Here is a 14,236-nt window from a genome sequence, read left to right on the forward strand (position 1 = left end):
GTTTCTCTGGATTTATCAAGCCACTCAGGGCTGCGCAAGGTGGCCTTGCATGATTTGATTAATCAGAGGTTTCGCGTCACCCTTGGGCCCCCTTTCATGGCGAAAGGGCAACGCAAAACCTACTTAAATAAGCCCCTTTATTTTTGCCTCCACACCGATGTGCCTTGATGATATTCATGTTGTCAAGATACATAGATATGGAGTTAAGAATAGTAAATGTAAACACAAACTTATATATACCTACATTGAAGAGACTGTGCTATCCAATATTCTGCGCTTGGTATTGTTGGAAGTCGATAATTTGCCACTCATTATTGTGCTATAAGTCTCAGGTGTTTACTTGTTTTCCCATTAGATAGTCCTTGGTGTTCAGCTCAGGCCTACGGAGGATGATGTAGACTTTAGGGATGAAGATACAGCCTAGCAGTCCAGAGCTGGAAGTAAGGATGGCGAAGATCTCCACGGCCACCATGTACCTCCCATTGGTGCTCAGGTAGGCTGGGATGAAGGAGACCCAGACACTGCAGAACACCAACATGCTGAAGGTGATAAACTGGGCCTCATTAAACGTAGCTGGTAACTTTCTAGCTATGGAGGCAACAACAAAGCTCAGAAGAGCCAAGAATCCCACATAACCAACCACAACAAAGAACGCAGCGACAGAACCTTCGTTACACTGTAGGATCATCTTCCCGGTTTCTGATTTGGTGTCAGTGTCTGGAAATGGAGCAGAGAGAAGGAGCCACACAGTGCAGATCACCACCTCTCCCAGTGAGCAGCCAAGCATCACAAAGATGGACAATCGTGGGCCCACCCACTTTCTGAATTTACTACCCGGCTTTGTGGCATTGAAGGCAATGATAACGGTGAGAGTTTTTGCTAAAATGGAAGAAACAGCAATAGTGAAAATGATCCCAAAGGCAGTTTGACGGAGGAGACAGGAGGTCTTTAAAGGGCGTCCAATAAACAAAAAACAGCAGAGGAAGCACAGCATGAGGGTGAGGAGGAGGATGTAGCTGAGATCACGATTATTGGCTCTAACCAGAGGTGTGTTGCTGTATTTAATAAAGATTCCAAGCACTCCTGTAGTGATGATGAAGGACAAACTTGTAAAGGAGGTTAGGGCAACTCCCAGAGGATCCTCATAGGACAGGAACTCTACCACCCGTGGAATGCAGGAATCTCTTTTCTGGTTGGACCATTGGTCTTCAGGGCATGATAGGCAGTTTGGCATATCTGCATGAAAAGAACATTGTTCAGTATTACAGAAGATGCTTTCAAGTAGGGAAAAATTATATAGATGAATGGTATGTGACACTGTGATGTTATTATGACCTGTCCTATGGCTAGCTATGCACCTGTATGCGGATGTACTGTCTGTGGAATATGCACTCTGAGCCTTGCAACTCATCAACAAAAACACATTGACCAATCATCTCCATAAAGGCTGCCAGGAGGACAGTCTGAGGAACCACTAACAGCTTGCGATGGTCACTCTCCAACCCTTGAGCTTGTTAGAAAACCCTTTACAACCCTAGGAATAGTACCAGAATATTTTTGAAGTTACTGACTGGCAGCTTCTCCTCTAAGATATAGGAGCATGGCCCCACTGCTCATGGAGCAGTGTAAACAAAAGAATAAAATGATAATAACTGAAGTTATTATCATTTTCTTTTTGGTATGTTCAGGCAAGGGCGGGGCAGGGCTCCCCTGACATCGGGTAGGAGGAGTGGTTGTGCACTCTGTAAAGTGCACATGAATGTTTGACCAGCCCTCTCGGGCCAGCCAAACATTCTTGCGAACTTTGCATGTTAGCCATGCAGGCTGCATTACATTCTGCATGCAGAACATGACCATGCCCCCATTCCCTAGCTGAGCTCCACACTACGGCGCTCAGACCAATCAAAACGCTGCATTGCAGAGTTGTGATTGGCTATGGGGAGTCTGTGTGCTTACCAATCATTACGCTGCATTGCAGTGTTGTGATTGGCTGTGGTGAGCATGGGTGCTTCCTGATTCCCGGAAGAGACTCACTTGATGTGGTAAAGACATCGGCAAGATCAGGCATGTGTTTTTTTTATTCAAAAATCCCAGCCGCCACACCACCCCATACCTTACCGGCTGCCACTGTCTGTAGAATGTGCGTACACTCTTCCTGACTACAAAAAAGTATGCATGAGTGTGTAATGGTCTGTAATGGGGGCATGCACACAGGCAACATGAAGTTTCTCCTTTTCACAGAGGCAAGTCCTCAAGCAATAAAATTGTACCCAGATTTGAATGTTTGTAATAAAAGTTTACATCAGTCTTTAGAGAAGGGATCATGTAGTTGCACATGTAATGTTAGTCTGGCCCCTGCTTGCAAAAAATCTTCATAGTGTAATTTTAATGGTGCTCCTGGTATGAAAATGCTGCCCCTTCTGCTACACTATGTGACTATCCCAGTTTTCAATCTAATCTCCTGACATAATATACGCCTCAAAAACAACAAGGCCCTCCACTGCAGTACATACCCAATCTTGAAATGACTCCTCTCCCTATTCTTGAATGTAAATGTAAATGTAAATGTACAGGAATTTATATAGCGCAAATCACCAAGCGGTTTTTAAGCGCTTGCTTAGGGAACCCGTCCTGGTATTCCCCTGTGAGATAACCCCGGCAGGGTATCCGCAAGGTGAAAGTCAGGCATCCCGCCGCGAGGGGCCGTTGTGGAGATTAAGCAAGCTAATGGCCAGAGTCGCAGAGTGTGAACCCGTGAATCGAGTAGGCACCAGAGCGAGAATTGTCGAGTCCATGGACATTTTAGGACTCAAGACCCCGCCGAGCCGGGAATTGAACCCTGGTCCCGGGCTGACCTCTGCTTTCCAGGTCTGCCTCCTCTAACCAGTGAGCCAGACTTCTCCACAATACCTCAATGCACATCTCTCTTCTGCATGAAATAACATTTTCACTATAAACATTCAAACCCTGAAATAGATAAATATCTTACTATAAACCATAAAAGTCTAATATGTATGGAAACTGAAGAAATGTGTTACATTTTCTAAAACACAAGTGAACGTTATAAACCTTAGCAACAATGTCATTTCATTACACCTCTATCTAAGCATAGTAGGCCCAACACACATAGATGGGCTCACATTGGATCGCATATTCATAAACTCTGCTAACCTATAGGTCGAATAACCCATGGCTCCTAACTGGACAGACCCTTTCTCTTTCAATTTTCATCTCCATGTAGAAGAATCCCTGAACCTCAAGACTGTGGCACCTAGAAAGGTCGGACCCTGGAGGGAGGTGTCTCCAGAACTTTACTTCACATTTTACTGCTCTTCCCTACCGCTCACAGAGATATTAATCTTGCTCTCAATAATTTTGAGGAAGTATTTACCCAGGCATTAGAAATCATCGCTCCCAAATAGCGTAGCCACTTCAAAACTTAGGAAGCCATGTCTCCCTGGTTCTCAGAGTCTCCAACGGCAGAACAAGCAGTCTGTAGAAAGTTGAAACGCAAGTGGCGAACCACTAAAACTTGTGGAGACAAACTCACTAAGCAGCCACAGGCATTTACTATAGAAACATCAAAATAACTAGAAAGTCCCATATAGTGAACAGAATTAACAACATCGGAAACACGACAAAGGAATTATATATGGTAACGGAATTTACCAAACATTTCACATCTGCCTAATCTATACCAGCTTTTCAATCTCTTTGTGATGACATTGCCAATGGTTTTGAAGAACACATTTCAAAACTTTATGACACCCAGTCAAATGGTCCCACACCGGCATGGAGGGCTTCACCTGCCTCTTTATTATCTAATCATCCCACGCTTCTGGAATATATTTATGTAGTCTCCTCTGAGCAAATCTTGGCCCTGATTAAAATATCAAAGCGGGCTCACTAAAGGGTTCTTCTCCTCCTTACATCATGGCGACCTTGGCAGCAGCCCTCCTTCCCACTATTAGGGATCTGTTTAATCACTCCCTGAATATGGAAGCCATTCCCACAAAAAGGGAGGCTGTGCTGGTGAGACCTACTGTAAAGAAACACACAGAAGATCCTTCAGACCTTGCAAATTATAGACCAATATAACGTAATCGTTTTCTCAGAAAAATTATGAAGACTGCTGTTAACAAACAGCTGATTTCTTTCTTGGAAACCCACTCTCTGCTAGACCTTTTCCAATCTGGTTTTCCGGAATTTCATAGTTCAGAAACTGCACTGGTTGTATTCTCGACACCATTTGACTCTCCCTGGATGGGTGAGTAGCCAAAATATCGAGTTTAAAATATCGATATACAACAATCTCGATGTTTTAATTTCGATGGCACAGAATATCGATGTGAAGAAATATCGAAGGACAGAATATCGACTTTAAGGTAAGTAATATCGAAGTTAGTAATATCGATATCAAAGATTTTGATGTTACTAACATCTAAATTTTGTTTAGTGTTATGTATTTTTATATGTATTTTATATGTTTGTTAAACATGTTTTTTAATGTATGTTTAGAAATTAGTAATTTTGTTTACATTTTACGTTTTAGTATCAGAGCGGGTTGTGGGTTTATAGGGCAATAGGGTGGGAAGTAATGTAAATATAATTAATGAATAATAATACAAATATTATTGATTAATAATTAATTGTTAATTAATATTTAATTGATAATTAATTATTATTAATTAGTTAATTAAATTAATTAGATTTAATGTATTAATATTTTGTTTTTTTTGTTATTGTTAATCAATAATTATTTGGTAATGAATTATTATTAAGTACATTTTTGGTGTGATTTATTTATGTGTAGAGGGTTGTGTGTTTATAGGGGAATAGGGTGTGGAATAATTAAATTGAATTAATTAAAGGGATTGTATTTATTTATTGGTATTTATTATCAATTAATTGTTAATTAATTAATTGCTAATTAGTATTTTTTAATTTATTTTATAATAATAATTATAAATAATTTATTAATAAATATCGTATATTCTTATTGTGAATTTTTTGTTAATTAATTATTATTTGGTCATTAATTATTAATTGGTAATTAATATTTGTTAATTATTAAATGTATAATGACATCAATTTAATAATAATAATTGTTATTATTGATTAATTGATATTTTGATTAGTTGTGTTTGTTTGTATGTGTAGTGTGTTCTGTGTTAAAGAGAGAGTCGCGTGGGAAGTAATATTTTGTTATTTAAGTAAATATTATTTATAAATATTTGGTATTTAGTAATATATTTTTGTAAATAAAATATATACATATATTTTTTAAATATGTAATTGATAAGTATGTTAATATAATACCTTTGCTATCCTGTGCTTTCCCTACTGTTGCACCCTCTGAAGTGGGAATAGTAATGTTTACCCCCCACGCTATACAATGCTTTCCCTACTGTTGTACCCTCTGGAGTGGAAATAGTAATTTTTACCCCTGCGCTATCCAGCGCTTTCCCTACTGTTGCACCTTCTGGAGTGGGAGTAGTAATTTTTACCCCAACGCTATGCAGCGCTTTCCCTACTGTTGCACCTTCTGGAGTGGGAATAGTAATTTTTACCCCTATGCTATCCAGCGCTTTCTCTACTGTTGCACCATGTGGAGTGGGAATAGTAATTTTTACCCCCATGCTATCTAACGCTTTCCCTACTGTTGCACCCTCTGGAGTGGGAATAGTAATTTTTACCCCTACGCTATCCAGCGCTTTCCCTACTGATGCACCCTCTGGAGTGGGAATAGTAATCTTAACCCCTACGCTATCCAGCGCTTTCCCTACTGTTGCACCCTCTGTAGTGGGAATAGTAATTTTTACCCCTAAGCCATCCAACGCTTTCCCTACTGTTGCACCCTCTGGAGTGGGAATAGTAATTTTTACCCCTAAGCTATGTTATGATATGTTAAAACTGATCTTTTATAGCGCACGGCTACTCCGAGGAGTGTCCCGGCGCTTTGACAAAAACCCGAGAAAGAAAATCCAGGGCAGATGTGAGGGCGAGCAGGAAAATTACTGGGTAAAAAGCCATGTCTTCAGCTCCTTCCTAAAAGCCAGTAGGTTGCTGATTTTCCTTAGAGAGACGGGCAGAGAGTTCCAACATCGAGGTGCCAAGTGGCGAAAAGAGCGACCTCAAATTCTAGCCCGCCTGATGGAAGGAACAGAAGCCATAGCCAAGGAAGCTGATCTCAGAGTTCTAGAAGGCACATAGAAGGCCAGGCGCTTCCTAATGTATCTGACGCCTACATGGTGGAGCGCCTTAAAGGCAAGTGTCAGTGCCTTGAAATTAATCCGTCTTGAAACAGGAAGCCAGTGGAGCTTTTTAAGCAACTCCGATGCACTCACTCTCCGCTGGAGCGGAGTTCTGCACCATCTGAAGGCGCGAAAGAAGAAATGTTGGCAGTCCCAGATAGAGCACATTCGCATAATCCAGGTGTGAGCCTATCAAGGCCTGCACAGTGGTCTTTCTATGCTCCAGAGACAAGATCGGGAGGAATTTTCTTAACATTTTCAAAATGCCAAAGCATTTCCCTGTAAGCCCGAGAATCTGAGGCCCAAAGGAAAGGCCATCGTCAATCTGAAACCCGAGGTTCTTTGCCTTGGAAGAAGCATCTGCCGGAGGGTACATATCCGGGGGCCACCAGGCCTTCCATTTGGGATCTGGAGTGCAGTCGAAGAAAAGCAGTTCCGATTTATCGGAATTACATTTCAGACTGTGCTGTTTAAACCAGTCAAAAACAGCCCCCAGACCGCCTCTGATCCGCATACCGTCAAAGACGGAGCCCTTTGTACAGGTAAAGAGGAGCTGGGTGTCATCAGCATAAGATACGATCTGGGCACGAAACGACTCCGCCACTGCTGCCAGAGGGGCCATATAGATGTTAAAAAGGGTGGGGCTTAAGATGGAATCCTGAGGCACCCCCGCCTCCAATGGCGGCATGTCGGCGGAGAAAGGTGGCGCCCAGACTGTTTGCTGGCGAGCGGCCAGAAATGACTCAAACCAGTTTAACACCATTCCCCGTAATCCGATCTCACTGAGTCTTGAAAGGAGACCGTCATGGGGAACGGTGTCGAAGGCCGCCGACCGATCCAACATAACTAGTATGGCCTTTCCTCCAGTGTCTAGTACTTCCCTAATGGCATCGGTGACTTCAAGAAGAGCGGGCTCCGTGCTCATATTGGCACAGAAACCCGAATGAGTGTTGTGTAAAATATTGTTACTCTCAATGAAGTTGGATAGGGAGACGTGCACGTGCTTCTCCACCACCTTTGCCAAAGCCGGGAGGAGGGAGATAGGCCTATAGTTAGCATGGACCAATGGTTCCAAATTGGGCTTCTTGACAAGCGGCAGGATCAAGGCATGCTTCCAGAACTGGGGAACTACTCCCGTGCTTAAGGACATATTGAGCACCGGGTTGAGCAAGGTATTTATGGCAGGCGCTACTCTTCCAAGACATTTTGCGGGGAAGGGATCCTGCGGAGAACCAGACTTTAGCTGGGTAAAAAGGTCAAGTGAAGCAGAGAAAGACAAAGACGGAAACTCAGAGAGAGAGGGGCCTTCTGCTACCAAGGATGGAAACAGAGGAAGCCTGATCTCAGGTGCAGATACTAAGCTAGTAGGGGGAAAAGTATCTTGAATGGATTTAATTTTAGTAGCAAAGAAGATTGCAAGTTGACAAACCAATGATTCAGTATGGGAGTGGGAAGGCAGGATCAAGGTGGGGGAATAAACTCTTTTACAATGCGGAATATTTCTTTGCTTGTATTCGCCGCATCCTCAATTCTTTTATCAAAATAGGCTTTTTTTCCAACCATGATATGGCTGTGATAGAGCCTAATTGATTCCCTATATTTATTTTTATCTATCCAGCACTTTCCCTACTGTTGCACCCTCTGGAGTGGGAATAGTAATTCTTACCCCTACGCCATCCAACGCTTTCCCCACTGTTGCACCCTCTGGAGTGGGAATAGTAATTTTTACCCCTACGCTATCCAGCGCTTTCCCTACTGATACACCCTCTGGAGTGGAAATAGTAATTGTAACCCCTACGCTATCCAGCGCTTTCTCTACTGTTGCGCCCTCTGGAGTGGGAATAGCAATTTTTACCCCTACGCCATCCAACGCTTTCCCTACTGTTGCACCCTCTGGAGTGGGAATAGTAATTTTTACCCCTAAGCTATCCAGCACTTTCCCTACTGTTGCACCCTCTCGAGTGGGAATAGTAATTTTTACCCCTACGCCATCCAATGCTTTCCCTACTGTTGCACCCTCTGGAGTGGGAATAGCAATTTTTACCCCTACGCCATCCAACGCTTTCCCTACTGTTGCACCCTCTGGAGTGGGAATAGTAATTTTTACCCCTATGCTATCCAGCGCTTTCCCTACTGTTGCACCCTCTGGAGTGGGAATAGTAATTTTCACCCCTACGCTATCCAACGCTTTCCCTACTGATGCAATATGTGGAGTAAGTATATATATTCATTTATATGTAGAGTTTTACATTTATTTTAAATGTATTTGTATTAGTTATTTTTTTTAAATATGTTTTAATGTTTATATCTATAATTTTTTTATTTATATGTATTTTTACATTATTAACAATATATTTTAAAAAACAATATTTTTGTACTACAATATTTTTTTCCCGGTATTTTTGTACTTACCTTTATGTAGATACAACTTCGATATTTTTGATGTCGATATTTTTGTGTCAATATTTTTGTATGTCTATAATATGTCTGTTGATATTATGTCATACAACCCCCTGGATGAAGGCCACCCAGCCATGCTGGTATGACTAGATCTATCAGCAGCATTCAACAGCATCTCACATTCTATTCTAGTCCAAAGACTGGTTGAGGTAGGTGTTGGCGGGAAAGGCCTGGGTTGGCCTTCGACAGCGGGGTACCTCAGGGCTCATCTTTGAGCCACACCCTTTTTCATATTTATGTGGCACCCCTGGCCTTAAATAATAAAATCTTGCGCATTCAGAGTCATTTCATATGCGGACAGCACACAACTTTTAATAACCATGGGGAAAAATCCTGAATCTACTAAAATCAGTTTCAGGGAATGTATGAAGAAATTAGCCCTCTGGATATCCTCCAATTGCCTTCAACTATACACAGGAAAGACTGAAATTCTGATCTTTGGTAAAGCTCCCTCTTTTTGGTCTGTAGACTTGTGGCCGCTGATACTTGGGCGAGCCCCGGATCCGGAAAAGATAGTTAGAAATCTGGGCTTACGGATAGATGATGCCCACTTTATGAAAGAACAAGTACATTCTATCTTTGGGTCCTGCTTTGGAATTATGTGACTGTTCAGGAGAGCTTTTCAATGGCTACATCTTCAGTCTTATGGAAATGCCCTTTTGATTGCGGCAAACAAAGCTCTCCTAACCAAACTTCAGGTGGTATAAACCACAGCTGGCTGCCTGATCTGCAATTTGCCTTCCCACTCCCCATCGGAGCCCACAATGACAATTTTGCATTGGCTCATGATAAAAAAAGCTCCCTTTTTAAACTCCTCTGCCTCGTAATAAGTCCCTCTTTAGAAACAGACTACTCTATCTACAGGAGAAGGTACCGTTTTATATACCCATGCACAACCTCAGTTCCAGTGGGCAACTCTTACTTCATCCCACCAGATCCGTACCATCAGATATGGGTGTAGATCTTTTTCTATTTGGCCCCCATCACTTGAACAAGTTACCTTTGTACATACAAGCCTGCCTAGACTTTGCTTGTTTCAAAAAATTTCTCAAAGCTTGGCTCTTCTAATTCCTCTTGGTATTGCTGTACTGTTTTAGAGTGCATTAGCGCTGGGAGACCCTCTTGGGGGTTATTTGTTCACACTTTATAAATGAAAAGTACATAACATTTCACTAACTTGTATTATCCAATATTTTACTTTTTGTTTCTGCCACGCTTCTTGGAAATGGAACTCTGTTGGGAGAAACATCTTCAATGTTACAGAGATGTAGTAATTTAGCTCTTGAGGGCTGTATTGGCCTCAAAATTCAGAAGTCCCATAACCCTCAAGGAATCTTGCAAGGTTCCCTTCTCTAATTCATACTGTGTACAACAGTTTGCTATGCCTTTATTATGAGCTCCTGCAAGTACCTTCTTACTGTTGAATGTGCCCAGGCATGGTTGGGTTCATTTATTTAAATGGAACCTTTTCGATCTCACCAAAGGGAGACATATCTGGCTGAAGCATAGAAAGGGAGGTGACAAAGAGGAAAGAAAGAGTCACAGGGACCGTCATCTGCCAGGTGGCACACCGCAGAGGAGTCAACAATGGCCTCATTGGAGGAGAGACCAAGGTCTTCTGGAGAAGGTCATCCTCCTTTTAGAGAGAAATTAAAAAACATGGTTGTTTGATCAACTTTACTTTAAATGAGTTCTATCAGGTAAGGTATTTTCTAAAACAAAGAGTGCCTTTTAGAGGTTGTGATTTTTTTTTCTTTTCTAATTAGAACCAATTTCTGCCAAAGTGTTTAAAAAAATTGAATTGCTAAAGATCTTGGTTTGACACATGTTGTGGACTTGGGCCTAGCCATTAGCCACAAAGGTGGGATGCTCTTTTCTGACTGGTGTACCAAAAAGACTCCCTTCATAAGGGAGTTGTAGGAGTGTAGGATCTGCTTCTTATAGTTACCCCCACTTTTTGCTGATGTTTCACTGTTTTTCTACTTTAGTCTAACTGGGGCCCTGCTATCCAGGACCCCAGCCTAGCTGCTTCCTTTCTCAAATGATTGCATGTACTTTAGGTACACCACAGATTGTATTCTGGGGTACCCTTATAAATACCTAGTATATGGTATCCTATATACCCAGGGAATAGGTACCTCGGAGGCCTCTCAAGGGCTGCAGCAGGTATTATGCCACCCCTGAGAGACCACTCAAAATGACACAACAGGTCAATCAATCAATCAATCAATCAATCAATCAATCAATCAATCAATCTATTTGGGGGGGTGGAAGCTTCGCTACTACTCGAAGAGCCTGGACTTGAGGAGTCTTCTGAAGGCGAGTAGGTCATCAGTCTGCAATAGGGGGGAAGGAAGGGTGTTCCAGGCCTTGACGGCGAGGTAGGAGAAGGATCTGCCGCCTGAGGTTGTTAGTTGGATGCGGGGGATGGCGGCTAGGGCGAGGCTGGCAGAGCTGAGCTGGCGGCGAGGGGTGTGGAAGCTGAGCCTGCTGTTCATGTAGGCTGGTCTGGCGTTGTGGAGTGCTTTGTGTGCGTGGGTGAGGAGTTTGAAGGTGATCCTCTTGTCAACGGGGAGCCAGTGTAGGTTTCTCAGGTGGGGGGTGATGTGGCTGCGGCGGGGGAGGTTGATGATCAGTCGGGTGGAGGCATTTTGGATGCGCTGTAGTCGTCGTAGGTGTTTGGCTGGGATTCCGGCGTAGAGTGCATTGTCATAGTCCAGCCTGCTGCTGACGAGGACCTGTGTCACCGTTCTTCTTGTTTCAGTCGGGATCCACTTGTAGATCCTGCGGAGCATGCAGAGGGTGTTGTAGCAGGAGGAGGACACAGCATTGACCTGTTTGGACATGGAGAGGGAGGAGTCGAGGATGACTCCAAGATTGCATGCGTGGTCGGTGGGTGTCGGTGCTGTCCCCAAAGTGGTTGGCCAGCAGGAATCGTCCCAGGCTGAGGGGTTGGGTTTGAGAATGAGGACCTCTGTCTTGTCCGAGTTCAGTTTCATACGGCTGCTCCTCGTCCAGTCGGCGATGGCCTTCATTCCGTCGTGGATGTTGGTTAGGCGGTGCATGGGTCCTTGGTGAGGGAGAGGATGATCTGAGTGTCGTCAGCGTAGGAGATGATGTGAGGTTGTGGTGGCGGGCCACTTGTGCGAGGGGGGCCATGTAGATGTTGAACAGCGTCGGCCTGAGGGAGGAGCCCTGGGGGACACTGCAGATGATGTCGGTGGCTTTGGATCGGAAAGGTGGGTGGCGGACGCTCTGGGATCTGTCGGAGAGGAAGGATGTGGTCCAGTTGAGGGCCTTCTCTTGGATACCGGCTTCTTGGAGGCGTGTTTTTAGAGTGCGATGGCAGACCGTGACGAAGGCTGCCGAGAGGTCCAGGAGGATGAGGGCAGATGTTTCGCTGTTGTCTAATTGGTGCCTGATGTCGTCTGTGGGGCCGATGAGGGCTGTCTCGGTGCTGTGGTTTCGTCTGAAACCGGATTGGGGCGGGTCTAGGATGTTGTTGTCTTCGAGGTGGCGGGTCAGTTGCATGTTGACAATTTTCTCGATGACCTTCGCTGGGAATGGGAGCAGGGAGATGGGCCGGAAGTTCTTGAGGTCCTTGGGGTCCACCGTGGGCTTTTTGAGGAGGGCGTTGATTTCGGCGTGCTTCCAGCTTTCCGGGAATGTCGCTGTTTCGAAGGAGATGTTGATGATCTTCCGAAGTTGGGGTTCGATGGCTGCATCTGCCTTGTTAAATATGTGGGTCTGTCGGTGATCCTGAGTGGATGGAGTTCATGACCTTGCATTTCTTGATGTCGTTGACGTTGGACAAGGAGGTCAGGCGGTTGGTGCTGTTGGTGTTCCGGAGAGGGGTGGAGTCTGGCGTGGTCGGGTCGGTCGTGGTGTTGAAGCTTTCGTGGATGTCGACGATCTTGCGGTGGACGAATATGGCCAGTGAGTCGCACAGTTCCTGTGAGGGCGGGATGTCGTTGGTGTTGGCGCTGGGGTCGGAGAGTTCTTTTACGATGCGGAAGAGCTCTTTGCTGTTGTGTGCGTTGTTATCCAGGTGGTCTTTGAAGGAGGATCTCTTGGCTGATCTGATGAGGTGGTGGTGTCTGCGGATGGCGTCCTTGAGGGCTGTGTGATTGTCCGGTGTGCGTTCGTGGAGCCATATGTTCTCCAGTTTCCAGCATGCGCGCTTAGAGGCCAGGAGCTTGTCGGTGAACCAGGTTGCTCTATTGCCAGCGTGGTTGTTGGAGGGTTTCTTCAGTGGGGCGAGGGTGTTGGCACAGTCGTTTATCCACTGTCTGAGGTTGCGGGCTGCGGCGTCTGCATTGTTGGGGTCGGTGGATGGGTTCTTTGAGAGGGTGGTGATCAGCTGATCATCAGTGACTTTGCTCCAGCAGCGACGAGACAGCTGTTGGGTGCGATAGTGCGTGGTTGGTTTTTTGAAGGTGAAGTGAATGCAGCGGTGGTCGGCCCAGTGGGGTTCGGTTGTGTGGTCGAAGGTGACGTGGGTGCTTGTGGAGAAGATGGTGTCCAGCGTGTGGCCGGCGGCGTGGGTGGGGCGGTGATGAGTTGTCTGAGGCAGAGGTTGGCGAGGTTGTCAATCAGCGTGGAGGAGTTGGCGTCGTTGTTGTTCTCGAGGTGGAAGTTCAGGTCCCCGAGGAGGATGTATTCCGTGGAGACGAGTGCGTGGGTGCTGGTGAGGTCGGCAATGGAGTCGCTGAAGCGGGCCCGGGGTCCAGGGGGTCTGTAGATGAGAGTTCCTCTGAGGGTGGTGTTGGATTCGATGTGGATCCGGAAGTGCAGGTGTTCGGCGGTGTTGAGGGAGTCGTCTGCGTGGGTGGTGACCTTGTGGACGATGGCTATTCCTCCTCCGATGCCGTTGGCACGGCCCTTTCGGGTGATCTTGTATCCGTCTGTGATGGCTACGGCGATCTCTGGTGCAGAGGAGTCGTTCCACCACGTCTCGCTCAGGAAGACTACGTCTGGGCCTGTGGTGTCGAGCAGGTCCCAGAGCTCGCTGGCATGTTTGCGTGCGGAGCGGGTGTTGAGGAGCATGCAGCGGAGGTAGTTGGATTTGGTTCTTGGTGGTTTGATGGTTCTGTTGCACGTGAATCTGCAGCAGCCGCAGGAGAAGGGTCCATGTGTGTGTTTCGGGGCGGCCAGGTTGCAACGTTGGTCTCGGCCGGTGTTGAGAGCGTGGAGGGAGTCGGCGTTGTAGCTGAGTCTGGTGTGGTGGGGGGTGGGGGGGCCAGGGGTTATGGCGCTGGGCGCGGTCCAGGCTCGGACGGGCGCAGACGGGCTTGCCTTGTAGCGGCTGCGTAGCGGCTTCCATATAAGGGGATGTGGGAGGGAGGAGCAGCTGGGAGGTGGGAGCGGGGCGGCGAATGGGATTGCAGGTGGGCGGGCCGCAGGGACGCAGCGGCGGGAAAAATGGGCGGGCCGCGAGAGAACTGGGCACAGGAAGGAAAAACAAGTTTAGGCAAGAAAACAAGTACAGGCACAGAGGAATAAAAACAAGTCTGGGCAAGAGA

General features: G+C 45.7%; 1 protein-coding gene across 2 annotated transcripts in view; it reads right to left on the reverse strand.

Annotated features, from left to right (window-relative positions):
- Positions 1 to 328: 328 nt before the first annotated feature.
- LOC147689408 (vomeronasal type-2 receptor 26-like) overlaps positions 329 to 14,236 on the reverse strand; it is a 96,451-nt gene continuing 82,543 nt past the window's right edge. For both annotated transcript variants that reach the window (XM_086940087.1, XM_086940086.1), the window contains exon 3: positions 329 to 1,236. In XM_086940087.1, coding sequence (XP_086796213.1) covers positions 329 to 1,236 — 908 coding nt within the window. The remainder of the gene's footprint in view (positions 1,237 to 14,236) is intronic.

This window comes from Lissotriton vulgaris, chromosome 10, assembly GCF_964263255.1.
Source record: "Lissotriton vulgaris chromosome 10, aLisVul1.2, whole genome shotgun sequence".
NCBI classification, from domain to species: domain Eukaryota; kingdom Metazoa; phylum Chordata; class Amphibia; order Caudata; family Salamandridae; genus Lissotriton; species Lissotriton vulgaris.